At 35.5% G+C, this 17821-nt stretch overlaps 1 protein-coding gene across 8 annotated transcripts in view; it reads left to right on the top strand.

The window, feature by feature from the left end:
• The window catches only part of DENND1B (DENN domain containing 1B), a 171892-nt gene that overhangs the window by 119414 nt on the left and 34657 nt on the right, over nucleotides 1–17821 (top strand). For 6 of the 8 annotated variants that reach the window (XR_011325803.1, XM_069789368.1, XM_069789373.1 and 3 more), the window contains 2 exons: nucleotides 3517–3642; nucleotides 13678–13779. Coding sequence is in view for 7 of the 8 variants with exons in the window: in XM_069789368.1 (XP_069645469.1) it covers nucleotides 3517–3642; nucleotides 13678–13779 (228 nt within the window). In the remaining variant the exon portion in view is untranslated. The remainder of the gene's footprint in view (nucleotides 1–3516; nucleotides 3643–13677; nucleotides 13780–17821) is intronic. The other 2 variants (XM_069789372.1, XM_069789370.1) reach the window with 2 other exon arrangements.

Genomic DNA, 17821 nt, shown 5'->3' with positions numbered 1-17821 from the left:
AATAGTTACATGATTTTATTCATTTACTCTTTAACTTTATATGCAGTTCTATTCTTCCACTCACATGGATATTGAAAAGATATTAATCATGCTTTGTTTCTGATCAGATAGTTATATTTTAGGAATCTTAGAAAGGACATAGAGTGACTGTTTTTAAAAATGACACCTTTTGTTTTAATGACCAACACAATATTTCTCTACATTTTAGATACACTTAATTACATATGAAAGCAAATTCACATATCAATCTCATGACTTTCTAAATCTCTGAAAAACTATTCTATTGATATAAATCTTCCTGAAGCTCTCATTGCTCTTCATTGGTAGTGTTTAGCAGTCCAATGAAGTCACCTTCCTATGAGAAGCCGTTGCTACGAGAAGATAAAAACAGTTTGCTTCTGGTGTAAATTAATAATACCATTTCTGAAACGGATCACTGGTGTCTTCCAGAAATAAATTTTAACAGCATTCTAACCCCTGTGGTTTGTTTGTTTGCAGTTCTTTATTTTTAAACTTTGTAAAAGGCTATTTCTGTTTAAGGCATGCAAAGAAGGGGAGAAATCTTAATCCTAGATAGGCAGAGGGATTAAAGCATGTATGAGGAAGAGATTTTGATAAAGATGCTGCTTGGTATTTTTTTGGCTTGGTGTGTATTTTCTTTGAAATTTTAAGACCTATTAATATTGTCACTCAAAGGGGTCTCACACTTCCTTGGTTTTAGGTTCCTGGATTTAAGCACTCACAATCCTGCTGTGCTCCAAGTCCTTCTAAGTAGTTCAAAGCACCGAGTCTCTTATCTATACTTACTGTATTGACTGTAATAACTACTTTATCACTCTATCTTTGATTAAACTGTGAAACTGGGAGAATTTGCCAGCAACCTACCCAAATGCTCAACTTGGGTTTGCCATCCATCACTCGGTGGTGGGATAACCCTGAGAAAGCACTGTCCCTCTGCATGCATGTTTGCTGACCTCAGCTTGTGGGAAACCTAGGCAGGTCTCAAGGGTGCTTCAAGTGTGCTTCAGCCAGGATTTCAGTTGTGAAGATTGGGAAATCAGGACTGTGGCCCACGTTATCTCTGCAGGCTTTTTCTTAAGAGCACTGTGCTCCCAGTACTTCTGCAGAATAATCTAATAGAGTTCTTTCTGCCTTTTAGCATTGCCTCCTGAGAGAAACAGAAGTTGGAGGAACTTTTTTTGAGCTGCAGCATAGCCTTTCTTAGGCTCGAACTCCCTCCAGAATGGCAGCACAAAAATGTGCATCTGACTTAACACAGTTCTGTGCTGGAGAACCCACCTCCAAACTGCCAGCCCATTGGGATGGTCTTAATATTGTTGAACTAACAATGTACCAACACTGCAGCGAAGCAGATTTGTTACTTTCTATTGTTTTTTAACACATTTTTGCCTAAAGCATCCTGTTCATTGATTTATGTTAGGGTACACAATGCCTGCGAGAACTGAGGAAATCAGAAAATACTTTTTTCCTTCACATCCCCCACTTTGTCCTATAATTCCTCTGCTCTACATCACCTTTACCCTCTTTCTTCTCTTACCCTATCTTATCGTCTGCCATAATTTCCCCAAACTCACAAGGTATAATTTAGAACAACATACATCTAAAAAATGTAGAGATTTTTCTCCCTTTTCCTTCTCTTGTATTTAGAAGTTGCTTTGTCCGTCATGACACAGACAACATTTTAAGGTTGACAATTCTTTTTTGACCTCATGTTACTGCTTTTGTTTTAGTGAAACTGAGCTAATGTTGATGGGCAGATTGCCCTTATACAAAGGATATATACGTTTATTTCCCCCAGAATTAAATAAACCTTATTTTTTAATAACTCTAAAATAATCATAGAGTACAGAACAAAAAAACCCCCAATCTAAGACACACATTTATTTTTTCAATCTTGAACTGCTTAACTGTTTTTTGTACTCAGACTTGTACTTCTTTTTTTTTCTGTTTGGGTATAAAGAAAAAACGTAAATGAGCCTTGGTGTATGCTTTCCATGGGCTAAACGAATCAGGCTCTAAACTTTTATCTAGATCTATGGAGCTTGGCTATAAATTGAAAAGATCACAGCTATGGGGAAAAGACCTATACTGTAAAGGCCTTTCTGCATAGATTATGAACATCATAACTCAATAATTTTTTTTCAAAACTATAGTTATAATTGGACCCAATGGGGGTCTCTCTCTTTGATCAGATCACAGTAACTGTGACTTTACACTGGAAAATGTCACTACTGTGAAGGTTTATCACCTGTAGAGCTGGTCTTTTCTCTGATGCCATGTTCAGTACTCATTAGCATTATTCAAAGTTTAGTTGTTAATTAGGTTGACACTTCAATTACAATCATCATCTACAAGAGCAGTCAGGACTGCTTGCATAAAGAAACAGAAAGATACTCATTCTTGCATATATTTCTAAAAGAATGAAAGCTGTTTTGGTGATAGTTTGTGTTTATAATGTTCTGTTTAAAGAGTAACTCTGAGTGTTATGTTGTATAGTATTTAGTGACTTAAATATTGCTTTATTGGATATATTGCAACACAAAGAGATGTAGAAACATGTATTCAGCATAACTGAAGTTGACTTACTTCTCCAGATGTCCCTCATGATGAAAATTAGGAGAGTATAGACTATAACTGGGTGTAATTCTACATCTCTTTAAAGAATACTGTAATAATTCCAGAATTATATGATTTTTTTTCTCCAACGTATCTCCAAGTAAGGGTAATCTAAATTAAAATTTCTGGGTTTTTTTTTTTCTAATTCTATATAATCAGTGACTGCCATTTGCCAAGTAAAAAAAGACAGACCTCCTTAAAAAAAAAGTCAAGCACTAAAATAAAAATGGTCTTTTTTTTTTTTTTTTAAACTACAGTTGTCTCCTCAGTGTTGTTCTTATTTTTTTTCCCTTTCATGTGTTTTATCTTTGTGGACAATTCTAAAGGCAATGTAGCACTGAATTTACACAAGCTTTTTTCAGCTATTTGACAGTGGTAGCAGCTACTCCCATAGTGCATGAGAAATGATGTAAGATAGTAATTTGACTTAAAAAAAAAAAAAACCAAACCAATCTAAAACTGAATAGTAAGTGACCATTAAGAGTCCTTAAAAATAAGCCTTCATAGCATAAATAAAAAATATCCAACTGTCTTCATTCAAAACAAGTAGGTACATGTCATGATTGAGGAAAAAAAAATATGCAGAAAAGGGGCTCACATGCATCTTACTGTAAAATAATTAAGCTTATTTATGTCAAGAGGCCTTGGGAAAAAAAGAGAGCATAAACCAATTTGCATTAGCACTCTACCATCATCCCCTGCTTTCATTTCAATTAACAGACCAGCAGGTGCTCTTTGCAGTTAAAAAGATAAGCTATCAAGGAGGAGGATGAATTTTTGGCTGACCTGTAGACACCATGGTTTGCCTGCTGATTGGGTTCATACCTCTCTGTACCAATTTCTGAGGTGTTAATTTAACTGTTCCGCTCTGCCATGCAGGTCTCGGCCTTGAAAAATAAACTGAAAAAGCAGTCTACAGCTACGGGTGATGGAGTAGCCAAGGCCTTTCTTCGGGCACAGGCAGCACTGTTTGGATCCTACAGAGATGCACTAAGATACAAACCAGTAAGGCTTCTTCTTTACAACTTTTTTTCCTTAATTTATAAGAGCATGGTCTCATTCTTTGTAAGGAAAATATGAAATTTTTTACCCCAGTCAGAAACATTTCAAAGAGAATGTTTTAAATCTTACTCTATGCTAAGGATACATTGGCAATTTAGAAGACACTACCACCTCCTGACAGTGAGTTGTACTGAAAAATAAATACTCATCCAAAGTTGGCTATTTTCTTATTTGTATCACTCTTATAGTTTATTTAGTATAAAATTAGATTGTATTAATGAAACTACTTACACACAACTCACCTGGTTTAATGTGGTGAAGAAGTGAAGAGGCTTTCAGACTCCATCATTTTTCACTGTGCCGGTCTAGAGACTTTGCTGTGTTTGAGGCCAGAAGCTTGTTATTTCCTAGCAGATGCCAGATGTGAGTCAAACATGTATCTCTTCTGTTATGCACTCATCTTGATTCCACTGATAAGTTGGAGAAATGAAAACCCATTTCATCCCATCAGAACTTCAGAATTTGTATTTCTCACGTTTTGCTGGTACTCAGTAGATTATGTGTTATGGGCTTTCATCCTTTCTGGTTTATGAGGGTGGCACATATTGAGCCTATTAGAGATAAAATCATTTATCAGAAACAACTTAGAGATTCATTTCATCTGTCAGTCCAGATTCTTTTACTATGGTATTTGCAAACTACTGATAGCAGTTCCATTTGATAAAATGCATTGAGATGACATTGGCTGAATCAGATTCCGAGGATATGATGTTTGGTGGTCTGATGGATTCAGATAAATATTGAGATTTGATAGGAGAAAATCACTTGACACTTGAGGCGTCAAGTTTGTAAAACTGGTGGGTGTGTGGGTACGTGGGTGGATGCTTATTTGGGGGTGAGGAGGGCCGTGTGTTCTGTTGCTGGGTAAGGAAGTATGTGGTATTCCTTGGATACCTTGGAAATGGATAGGATAGTTATTAATTCCAGATGAGGCCTTTTCCTGGAGGAAACATTAAAATATGGTGTGGCACGGTCTTCCTTCTACCCAAGTGGTTCTCTTACGGGTAGTCTTTTTTGCCATGAGCGTTTTACACGCTAGCTGTCTGTGTCGCTGATGGCCATTGTTATTGAGATGAAAAGTAACCCATGCAGAAATGAAGTAATGTTTAAGTATTTAGTTCAAGTATTTGTGTTTAGCAGTCATTATAGTTTTTTTATGATGCGGAAAGCTAGTTTGTGTACTATATTGAAATGACAGTACCTGTTTCCAAAATTGCTAGAGTTCAACACAGTACTAATTTCATTAAAACAACTAATTTCAACAAAACAGATAGTTGTTTATTCCATAGTGGCATTATCTGACATTGCTTCAGGAGGGGTTATCTAATTTGTCCCTTAGTCTAAAGGTGAGGACACTGGTCCATGTCAGCTCATGGAAGGTTTCAGGAAGAGCCGTTAAGTCAAAAAGTGTCTTAATCTACATTCAGTATATGCAAACAGAACTATGTCAGTCTGGTTGATGTCCTTACCTCTGTTCTGACCAGAAATAGGCTGCAGTCAGTCCTTTATTTTTTTTGGTAAGTTTGTTGAACTGAATGTGCAAGTTCTTTAGCATTCTGGTTAGCATCTCTGTTGAAATGAGCTCTCCTTTTAACTGATTTCCATTTTATTTGAGTTTATTTGTTGGCATATCTGAGAGATCTACATTTGCACTGTATTGGAAGTAGTGCTCCATGCATCATTTCAACTGGCAAATATTTGTCAGTGACCTTTGCAGTCTTTCTTTCTGCATTATTTTCTTTTGCAGGGTTGTTTTTGGGGATTTTTTTTTTTTTTTTTTTGCTCCACTGATTGCATATAAGAGGAGATATTTATGAAACCATTGTGGCTTGATTTTTTTTTTTTTTTTTTTTTAAAGATATGTTATTTCAGAATATCTTAATAGGCGGATGTCTGCTGGCAAATACCAGCATATCTTGGATTGGCATCAACTTGTCCAAAGACAAAGCATATTTAGAGGGGAAAAAAAAAAAAAAAGTAACTGTTGTTTTGAGCTGTGTTCACATAGTTTTAACTAATCTAGTATTTTACAGAATTTTTGTTGTGATAGAAAAATTTATTAGAAGCTGAATTTGCTCTGGATTAGTAGAAGCTAAGAGGAGCTGTCCCATGATTGTTCAGCATATTTTACACGTGCCTTTTGAACTCAGTTTAACGCATTGTGAATTGGGAAGTTCAAAAAACCAAATCACATTTGACTATTACCACCATTTGTCAAGAGTGTCAAAACTTGTCAACTGTTATTGCAAAGGAAATAATACCCTTTGTTTTGGAGTCTGTGGTGCTGGATCTAATAAGGAAATCTAAAACACAGCTATGGACTTCATTTACATTCTTTCAGGAGCTCCAGTAGTATTCATGTAGAAAATTTGTAGGGAGTATACTTAAATGAGAAATTTTCTGTAGAGATTTGAAATACTTTTGCTATAAATAAGTTTGTCATACAAGAACTGAGCGGTTTTGGGGTACTATTTTTAGGATTTCAAGCATCCTGATGAAAAATAAAATAATGTATTTGGGTAGTTATTGGTTGCTTGTAAATTGAAAAATATTTTCCTTGCAACAGTGTGTTCTGTATGATTTTAACTTGAAACATGAGACAACTATCATTAATATTCACTTTGAGTAAAGAACAGCTTTAATAGTGTCTGTACTCATCCAACACTTTTCTTCACTCCATGCGCTGTTCATCACACTGAACACTCATTCTGTGCAACTGTTTGTTTTCAGCATAGGACAGATTCTCCTCGGTATAGCAATATGTCTTGAACAAACGTCTAGCAATTATTTAAAAAAAAAATAAATAAATGACTGATTAAAAGGAAAATGGGAAGCTTCAGGGGTCTTGAAAGGAGTTCATGGGACTCCAAAAGACCATATGGAAAATTTGACTACTCTAATACAGAGAGGAAATATGACATGGAATAGATAAAGGTGATCATATTTTCTTGTGTAATAAATAATAAAAAACTTAATCCAGTAAAAGTTTCCAAGAAAAGTGGAAATAGTGTTTTTTCTGGTTTAATCACAATACTGAATTAAAGAAATCAGTCAAATTGATGTAACTGCCAGAAGTATTTTTGTAATATGCTACACTTTACATTAGCAAATATTGAATGATAGGAATAGATCTGTAGAGCAAAACAGTACAGTTGGTGCTAAGGACCTGATATCCACACAGTGTGCATTTCTAGCTTTATTGTGGTTCTTATTTTAGTCTGGTGTTCAATACTGAATACCCATGACTAACTGGAACTCATTTTCTGCTTCAGTTTAATCCAGAAGGAATCGGGTTCATGCATGGTAGGTGGAGATGACTGAAAAAATTGCTTCACTGTATTCAATAAATACCGAAAAATAATCCAGAACAAAATATCATCAGTGGAATGGTGAATTATAATGTTTTTGTATATGGTCTTGTTCATGTAGAGGACTGAAATCCATTTTGAGATGTTGGGTGAGATGCTCTGACAGTGGAATGTTCATGTACTTTGGCGGGGGGGCGGGTGCGGGCGGGGTGTCTCCAGCAGTGGCAATGAGGTCATTCAAACTGTTTTGTTGTGAGGAGCCCTGAAATATAGAAAGGCAAGTGGTCAGTGCATGGTTGTACTTGCCCATCTAGCAGCTGCAGTGTGAGCCATTGCATGATCTACAGCACCAGTGATCACAACCAGTTTTGATCACAAGAGTCTAACCCTGCTGAGGCATTGCAATGATCTGACTGTTGTGAGGGAAGTGCTTCTTACATCATGTAAATGCATATACAAATCCAAATTATGTTTACTTTGGGTGGTCACAACTTAGCCTTGAACCTTCTGTTGCTCCTGTTTTCTTTAGCAAGTCCAGCATTTGGGAATTTATCATGGAATAATACTGCATGCTCCATGTTCCAGACTTGCATGCATAGGTGGAACTTAGATACAAAGACTACAGTTGTGCAGTTTGTGTCATTTTTTCAATCAATGTATCGGCAATGTTGTGTTCTTTTTAGCTATTTTACTTTACACATTCTTCATGGGTAATTTTTAGGCATCCTTCCTTATATCAAACAAGACCCACGCCAGTCAAACATTTTAAAAACTCTGTGATGGCTAGCGAAAAAGGGCCTTACACATGTACTTGTGCAAACCTTGCAGATGAAAGCAAAGACTAGTAAATTTTTTCTATTAATAATATACAGTATGGTTATTTAATAAAACACTATATGATGTAAAGAATTCTTAAACAGGCAATATTCCCAATCTATGTCTAGAGAGGGAGAGGTAGATAAGAGAATGAGGAATGAGTGAAAAAATAATGAGTATAAAAGTATTCACCATGATAGAGATTAATTTTAACATAATCAGAAAAGTTGTTTGCTCCTAAGCAGCAAACATCAGGAGGAAATACAGGTGTGATATTTTTATTTTTTATTTTTAAGAAAAGGTAATAAATCATGGCAAGACAAATACATTTCAAATGTATTCCAAATAAACAAATCCTCTTACTTTATGACAGATCTGTTAAAAGATTGTGGAATATAAGCAACAGTAACTTATTTTCTACTTTTGAAAAATGGGCTTTTCTTCAAGAATTAGCTAACAAAAGATGAAGTTGTTGAAAAAAATCACCTCTTTTGGGGAAAAAGTCCTCAAAGCTCTTGATGTTCAACCAAAAGAAATAAACCCAGGATAGCTTTGTTTTAAGTTATGATAGTTGTAACATCACTCATCAGGAATTAAGAAATGAAGAGCAAAGGCTAATGGCTTGCTCTGGAATGCTCAGCAGTAGGAGTTCATGGTCTCATCATCACGCCAGGGGTGCTGAGATAACTTCCAGCTTGAAGATAGCACAACCTGTCAGACCTCACTTTAATTGAATGCTAACTGGAGTGCTTTGGGCCAGTATTGACACTATTTTAAGCAGTGACATTGGCTCTCCAGCAGATGCAGGTATTGTATTCAATATGCAATAAATCAAACTAATGTAATTAAATGTTATATTAGGAAAAAAAAGATATTTTAAGTTTCAAAATGCACGTGAATTTCTTGAGAATGCATAAGTAATGATTGCTTATAATTGAGTTTCAAAATGAAACCTTTTGAGGACAGGTATCTCTTGAAATGGGCAGTGACTTGTTTACCTTTCCCCCAAGAGCTGGGCATAAAAAGTACAGCAGAGTACAGAAACAGAGAAAGAGTAATGAAATACCAGAACATAGTTTGTGTTTAAATCCAGAACCACCCTGTGTAATATCTGTTATGACTATTTATTGTGACTTCCATAAGAATTTTATTTTACATGGTGAAAACCATATTGTTTAATTTGTCTTAAGGAGTGTAGTAGTCCTTTATTGAATATAGATACTGTATTAATAGGAGTTGTTGTAGGGTTTAATTGTGACTATAAGAAAAATCAGCACATCTGAATCTTTTTTTGGGGGGGGGGGTATATTGCAAGAAATTTGCAAATTTTGCAGAAATTTGTTTGTCATTTTAAATGGCACCTTCCTGAGTAGAATCACAGGTCATACTCAGTTATCCCCTGGCCTTCATCTCTGAATGTCATGACAGCAGATGCAATTTCAGCTTTGTACTTCCTTGATTTTAAACAGAGGAATTTTAATATCAAACAAAAATACAGTTTAATGTAATAAGCGAGTGCTACCATATGAAATGGTATTAATTATAGCAGTAGTACAAATAGTTGGTACAAGTCATCTCACACTAAACCGATATGAGTGTTTTCTGAAATATCTGAATTTTGTACTTCTTGCTCAAGTTAAGTATCAACAGATTTAGAAAGCACAAACATACCTTCTAATCTAGATTATCTTTCCTTTTAAAATGATCACACTGTTTTAGCTCACTGTTTTCACGTTCTATTGGGGTCTGTATAAATAGCTTACTTAAAATGTGAATGTAGCGTAGAGTAAGAAATCCCTGCTGTGTGTGGCAAGCTATGAAAGGGGAAGAAAATTCTATAGCAACTGTTGTTAAAAGGACAGGTATCTTGTTTGGACATAGATTGTTTGGTCTGAGTATTAGCTGTCTACTTTTCAGTATAGTGTCCCCACTGGGATTTGATTGAACTTGTTTTGGAAGTACATTGTAGACCAATACAACAGGGGCCATTTGATGGTCTAGGAGTTAAATTATCAGTGGAGCATTCCTCCAAAACTCAGTTTCTAAAGGTACATGGTTGTATTTGCAGAAACGAGAATGTTATAAGCTTTACGTACAAAAACTTCTAGAGCTGTTTTTCTTTATATTGATTCAATAATTTATTTTTTAAATAGCACTTCAGAGGGCTTTGTGTTTATAGTAATAATATTGAAGATTTTAAAAAGTTTTATTTGGAAAACAATTTTGTTCAGAGCCTTGAACAAATAAAAGAGCTAGGAGTTAATTACTGAAATTGCATTAAATAATATAAAGCTAGAGCAGATATTCTGAGAGAACTTCAGTGTGGAGTTTCTACAGGTTTCAACAGATTTTCTCATTTTCATGTGCTGAACAGGTAGGAGCTTTAAACCTACTCAAATTCTTAAAGCAACCTTGCTGTCAGTAGTTTCAAATAACATAGATGACTTTTGGATGTGAACTCTTTATAGACCTAAATAAATTTGCAGCTAAGGAATAGCTTTGGTTATTCTGTCTCTGAACTGTACTGATAAGGGAACAGAGGCACCAATGCATGAGTGCTTACTAAGTATCTGAAGCATCCAGCGATTAAAGGAAAGTATTTGGGAAAATTTACAGGCATGCACTAAAAATGTGTGCTGAACTACCCTTTCCTGGCGTTCTGCTACATGGCTCAGGGAGGAGAAGTGCCATTAAGTAAAACTATCTGACTGCTCTCTCTTCCCAGGCTGATGTGAAAGGGAGAGCAAGCATGCCTGTTTTCTCTTCTGCTGGAAGATAACCTCTCCTTTTTCTCTTTCATCTTTCCCAAGTGTCGTGGTTTAACCCCAGCCAGCAACTAAGCACCACGCAGCCGCTCACTCACTCCCCCCCATCCAGTGGGATGGGGGAGAAAATAGGGAAAAGAAGCAAAACCCGTGGGTTGAGATAAGAACGGTTTAATAGAACAGAAAAGAAGAAACTACTAATGATAATGATAACACTCATAAAATGACAACAGCAATAATAAAAGGATTGGAATGTACAAATGATGTGCAGTCCAATTGCCCACCACCCGCCAACTGACACCCAGTTAGTCCCCGAGTGGCGATTCCCCCCCCCCCCCCGCCCAGTTTCTATACTAGGTGTGACATCCCATGGTATGGAATACCCCTTTGGCCACTTTGGGTCAGGTGCCCTGGCTGTGTCCCCTCCCAACTTCTTGTGCCCCTCCAGCTTTCTCGCTGGCTGGGCACAAGAAGCTGAAAAATCCTTGACTTTAGACTGAACACTACTGAGCAACAACTGAAAACATCAGTGTTATCAACATTCTTCACATACTGAACTCAAAACATAGCACCTAGGAAGACAGTTAACTCTATCCCAGCTGAAACCGGGACACCAAGACAATTGGGAAAGTGGCAGTGGAGGCATAGCTTAGTTTTTATTTTTCCAAATAGTGTGTTTTGAAAATACTGTTTTCTGTCTTTGGTCCTAAATTTAATGTTTCATAGTGTGTCATGAATCATCATCTAGTCAGTTCTGCACCCCTGCAAAGCCTCTGTATTTCCAGAAATCATTTCTTTGTGTAACAACAACTATATATATAAATAAGGAGTTGTTATAATTTCCTGCCTTGAAATTTTCTGGAAGAACGACAGAACTGAGAAGAGAGCCTGCCCTCAGGAACGCTACGTCTTCTACCACCATGTCTCACTGGAGACTATTCCATTTGTTTTGATGCACTTTGAATTTGCTAAGTAGCTTGGGGTCATCCTCTTAAGACAAGAGTCTTTAGGAGCTCAAGAATAGCTAATGCAAAGTGGGTCAGGAAGGCAGTGCTATTTAAAGTACCACAAACATTTCAAGCTATTTGGCAGATCCAGCATGTCCTGCATGTGTACAGTGTTCAGCAGTTATCCTGGGATAAGTAGTAGGTGGAGTAACTTGGGTGCTTCCCCTGGAACCTGATTGGCACAGTGCTACATATTGTACTCAGATGGGTTTGCATATCACAGCATTCCAGCTAACCTGTGAAAGGGGAAGGAATACGTTCGGTAAATGTATAGCTTCTAGCTGTCCACTGAGATTTCTTTTCTAAAATCAGAGGTTCCAGAAAGAAGTAAGGATGTAAAACTTAAAACTAAGTTAAACACGAACTTAAGTACTTTCCTGAGAAGGATTGGACCTCTTAAAAGAGAGGCTTAAAAGGAGGAGAGCTTTTGGTATCGTAAGAATAGGATTTTAAAATGACGTCATGGTGTTTTAACTGCAACATTTCCTTGGATCATACTGGAACCATTTAAAAATGAAGTGCAAGGTGTAAAGAGCAGTTGAAAATGATTTAGAGCTACTCCACCGAACTCACCTAGGTCACATGTGGAAAACACTTTGTGGTATTCTGGAAATACATAGCTGCACAGTTAGCCAGAATGATAGGAAAATGTGTGAAATAGCATGTGTGATTAAAGTTAAACAGGGTTAGGAGCAGAAAGCTGTGGTGGTCATGGGCATGAATAAATTTGTCTTTAAAGCGGCTAACAGTTGGAGCTATTGTCTCTGTACAGCAGCTGTCTTTTGATCTTTTTTCTTTTGAATGGCTGAGGTGTCTTTTATTCTGTTGTGGCACTGCACTGTATATGTAGCTTTTGGGTAGTAAAATATTCTACGGTACATTTAGGTGTGGCATTTTGTTGGATTCCAAATTTTCTGTCTTTGAGACCTTTGGTAATCGTTTCTAACCTGGTAATTATTTTGGTTTTGTAAACTTGGGTGAGAGGCCTTTTGGCTTTATGATGAAAGCAGTTCATGTGCCTTGATCACTACACAAACTTTGTAATGTACCTATTATTTATCCAGTTATGCTGAACCTTTTCAAGTATTTATCACAAAGTATTGACAAGAATAACAGAATTGGAGAGAATCCTCATCAGAAACGTCCAGTGGTCTGTGCACACTGAAGATAGCAAATTTTAAATGAAATTAGGCAATAACATAGGAGTCAACTTGATAGTTTATAAATAATCTTACTAGCATCTTTTATTTTTTATGAGTGTTGTTTTCAGTAATAATTTTTTCAACATACATTTCATTTTCAATGAATTTTTGTTTATCTTCTTTCATCATCAGAGTGTTTTGGTGCAGGGTTTTTGGTAGCTGTAGGCTATGCACTTTTCCCATGTTGGGGAAATATGTTTTGTTGTATTAAATGTTAACCTCATCTGTTCAAACTTTCTCCGTAACAATGTTCCGAAAAGTTTGTAGCTTTTGTTTTGTGTAAAAAGAAAATAGATATATATTTCAATAATTTCCTGTTATATCAGCAGTATATTTATCAATCTTCTCATGTTTTGGTAGAATAAATATAAAAATAATTTGGTACAGATAGATATTTTTGGACTGAACTAGAGTTTTGGTTTACTAGTATTGCTGGTTTAGCGTGCCAGGGAATCAGAATAATCCTGAGCAATAATGCATGTTAAATTTATTTGAAGCAGTGGACCTGCTTTTCCTCAAAATTTGAACCACTTCCTCAAAATTTTTAATGAAGAGTGCTATGAAGGTAACATGAACCAAATGTAAACCACTTTACTTTTTCCTTGCAATGTGTATTTTGTAGACTGACTTAATAAAACCCAAAGGTTCAATTGCAACATGTATTGAGAACTATTTAAATATTGTATGAAGATTTTGGGCTTTTCTTGTTGTTGTCTACATCTGTTTAATTGGATGCATGTTTATCAAAATAGCTTGAAAGGGAATATTTGTATGTATTGACTCTTAATAAATAAATAATTTTGTAATGGAGAATTTTAAATAAAACAGCATATTTGTATACTATAGTTACCATCTGATTTTTTCTGTTTAAATTTTTTAGGGGGAGCCTATAACGTTCTGTGAGAATAGTTTTGTGAAGCATCGTTCCAGTACTACTAAGCAGTTCCTGGAAACTGCAGTTAATCTTCAACTGTTTAAACAGGTATGAGAGGGTAGATGACCCAAGTTTAATGATTTTTCTCTTAAAACTTACCCATATTTAAATACATTTTCCTTTCCGTCAGCTTCTGAAACTCTGGTATAAAATATAAGTACAAGTACTTTGTGTACAGTCAGTCATCCCAGTTTTGTTGTATTTTTAAATCTTCAGGTATAGTTTTTTAACTATAGGGGAGCTGGGGGGGACGGAGACGGGGACGGAACTCAACAAAAAATAGCCCCAGGTTGCAGAGCCAGTGCAGCATCTCTTCAGAGCCAGTCAGCAGCTCATCTAAACAAGAAAAATCATGGATCTCCCAGCTTGATAGTTGAACTCCATTTTCAGCTCTCTTGGCTCATGACCAAAGAACCTAAACAGCATAGTGCTTGCTTAAATTGGACTTCAGTGGCATTTTATTAAAAACTGGATTCATACTGTAATTGCAATTTTCATTACTAGGCTTTTTGAAGTATGCACACAGAGAATGTTACAAACCCAAGCCATAGGGGTGGCCTGAAAAATGTTCTAGCTAATCTGTTAATGCAGATTTTGAACTAATAGAGACCAAATTGTTGAATGTCTGGCACAGCTCAGTAATAGTTTTATTAGTCTTCGAATTTTTTCTTTGATTTTATTCTGTAACTCTTTTCTCCCTTTTCATCACATGACCACATTGCATCAAAAAGGTGCTAAGAAACTTATTACTAGATTTTTAGGAAAATGTGAATGAAATCAGAAGTCTCATAAAAGTATGTATTTGCCTGCAAATATCTGGAATGATTGAGGCATGGGAGTTCATGTTTAAATAATCTGGTGGACTTCTTTGAAGATATACTACAATGATAGATAAGGGAAATTCATTATATGTAGAATCTTCTAATTTTCAAAAAACATTTGGTGTTAATCAGAGGCTAGTGTCTAAAGAAAAGATTTATGCAAGGATTATAGTTTGTACAAGTCCTGTGAAAATAAGTTTTTCCTATTGTATAAAAGTTAAGGAAATAGTGATCATAGAATTGGCCTCCTTTTGATTTTACTGTGTTTTATTTTATACAATAACAAAATGTAAATAAAAATATACAATAATAAAGAAGAAATCTGAAACCTTTTGAAGCATCCAGTACTTATGATTCAAATGGAGAGAAGTAAGAGTAAACTGTTTACATTTTGCGTATCTCAGTGTGATAAGCTAGCATGAAACTTAATGGAAAGCTGCCTACAAGCAATGTTTCTAAATTGTTGTCACACTACTACTACTAAAGCAAGATCTTCAGCTGTAAGAAACAGGTTTAACTCCACTGAAATGAATGGGCTTGTCAGTGTGGCTCTGTACTTACCCATTACATTTTAATATGTGTTCAATTAAACAGAATCAGTTTACAGTTTGTTTATAGCTTGTTTTAATTTTATTTCAACTGAAGGAAATAATATATTTTAGAGGATTAGGAAATAGTAACAATTTTGATGAGGTATGTGGTTTAATAGTAGTAGTAGGGGTTTTTTTCATTCCTCTAGTTCCTGTTGCGAAAGTTACTCCTACTTCTTCAGCTAATCCTCAGCCCAGCTGCATCTTCTCCAGTTTTTCCCACTGGCAAATGAGCTGTTTTCAAAGTTGTTTGTGTTCAAAAAAGACTAAACTGTATTTTATGCTGTTCTGGAAAATCTTTTAAGCAGAAAATAGTTCTTAGAAGCAGCCTTAAACCTAGACCAAGCCGAAAATAGGTACTTTAAATGCACACTTTTTGCCATAACTGGCAAGTAAGCTTTACTTGTGCCGTTTTATAACATCCTTCCTCTGTCCTTTTTTCTTTGTAGGTTTTTAATCTTCTCCCCCTCTCACCTACATTAAAACATGTTAATTCCTCTAATTTAACCATTCTCTTAATTGTGGAAGTTGTAGTATCTTTTCACCAAAGTACCAGGAAATCACTGTCAGAATAAATTGTGGAATTAATTCTATGTGCTACTCCCATTCAGATTATTTTCATCTTCAACATCATCTGTTTTTACTTTGAATTGCATTTTGATGTGCTTTCTATTAATGATACCACCAAATGTATTAGCACGTGCCAATCTTTTGTACCAAAATCATTAACTAACCTGTAAATAGGATCAGTCCTGACACTTACTCTGAAACACCATGATCGGTGACAGTTCTAGCCTGACACTTTTCCTGCCATTACAAGTGGTTAGCTCCTTTTTGGGCGAGTCCTCATCCAACCTAAAGTTCAGGTGTACTGTTCAAGTACTCTGCTTTTATTTCATCTAAACTAGTATTTTGAAGCACATGCAAGAGGTTTTTCTGTCATACAGATAAATTGCTTTTCCTTTATCTAGAACATTAATTGTCAAAGAATCTGTGAGAACCAGTGTTTTGATAACTCATGTTGTATCTTTCCATTTTCTCCTTTACCATTTTTCCCCGCAAATCTATTTGTCAGCTTCATCAAATTGTTAAGGGCAAACTAACAGACCAGCACTTATCACAACCTTTGTTTTTTAAGAAATGGTACTGTTATTTTTCACTTCAATTGTGTTTCCTTTACCTTCATAGACTTGTAAAAAATTTTTTTACTTCCAGATATATGTGCTGGTTTCCTTAGAATCGTGTAACAGAGGTGAATCTAGGGGGGTTTTGACACGAGTTTTATTCCTCAGGTATTATAATGTCCATTTCTGTATCCCATTTTCATTAACACTTGTATTTTTGTTCCCTTATTCAGCATCATAGTCTTTACTGAAAATTGAGACAGGGTATTTTTGGCAGGGACTATGCCTAGATTATCTTTTAGCCTCAAACCATTCTCTTGGATTTACAAATTATGGAGATGTCTTTTACATCAGGTTGATGACTTCACATTTTTGGAAGTTGACAGGACTGTTTATATTGCTCTAAAACAGAATATACCAAACTGTTTATGCAAAACATACATTTTCCAGGAATTCATAGAAGTAATTTATGATAAATACCCTGATATGGATCACAGCTATAGGGACATGTGAAGTTCATTTTTGCTGGCTTTAGTTTTCTAAAGCTGTCCTCTGCCCTGAATAGATTTAATTTAAAAAAAAAATGGTTATTGTTATTCTTAAACTATTAGGATATTTAATCATATAAAAATATTTTTCTCAGAAAGAAAATAATTATTATTTATATAGTAAATATTCCTATTTCCTGATTAAATATTCTGTATATGACAGTTTTTCTTCAGATTAAATGTTTGTTCTCTGAGACTATATACTTATGTTACTTTTCTCACTGTTTTTTTTCCACATCTTTGATATTTGTACTCTTATGTATGCTATCTATTTGTTAGCTTTTTTGAGCCTTAGAAAGGCTCCCCTTTAGCTACCTTCCATGTTACACTAGTTAATCTTTATTTGAAGCTGCAAACATAAACAACTAATAGTTGCATCTTACATGTCAAATAGTTCCGATGAGTGTCCAGGGAAAATATTAATTCATTCTTAGAACTAGCATGAAACATAATGCTAGACTATCTTGTTAAATAATGTAATTGTATAAGCAATGTAATCTGCAACATTTATTGGGATTTGTTCCTCAAATGGTGGAAAGTGCTAACTAGACAAATAAATAGTGAATGCAGGATTAGGACTTGAAGAATCATAAGTCTTCGAAAATTATTAGAAATGTCAACTTTCATTTACAAGCTTTATGTGTTGAGCTCTGTTCTTGCAAGCTATTGAGCTGTTACTGTGTGGAAATCACATTTATGTTGTTTTCTTTGCTTCTATCAACTTTCTGTTTGTAGTAATGGGTGAATTGACTTGGCATTTTTACTCCTGCCTAAATAAATGATCGGGTTTAGCACACAAATATCATCTTTCCTCCCCCACCCCCCACCCTTTATCACCTGTGCAACAAGATCTTCTGAAGCGGATATGGTCTATATTTTGGTTTTAGAATTCAAAATTATTTAAGGATTATGGTAGTTCTGTCTTTAGTCATCTTAAAATCCAAGACTAGCACTGGAATTACTAGTTTGTCACTGAAAGTGGTAGTCAACCAAAGACTCTCTATCCC

The sequence above is a fragment of the Haliaeetus albicilla genome, chromosome 8 (assembly GCF_947461875.1).
Source record: "Haliaeetus albicilla chromosome 8, bHalAlb1.1, whole genome shotgun sequence".
NCBI lineage: Eukaryota > Metazoa > Chordata > Aves > Accipitriformes > Accipitridae > Haliaeetus > Haliaeetus albicilla.
The sequence above is the reverse complement of the archived record's forward strand: the minus strand, read 5'-3'. Positions and strand labels throughout refer to the sequence as shown.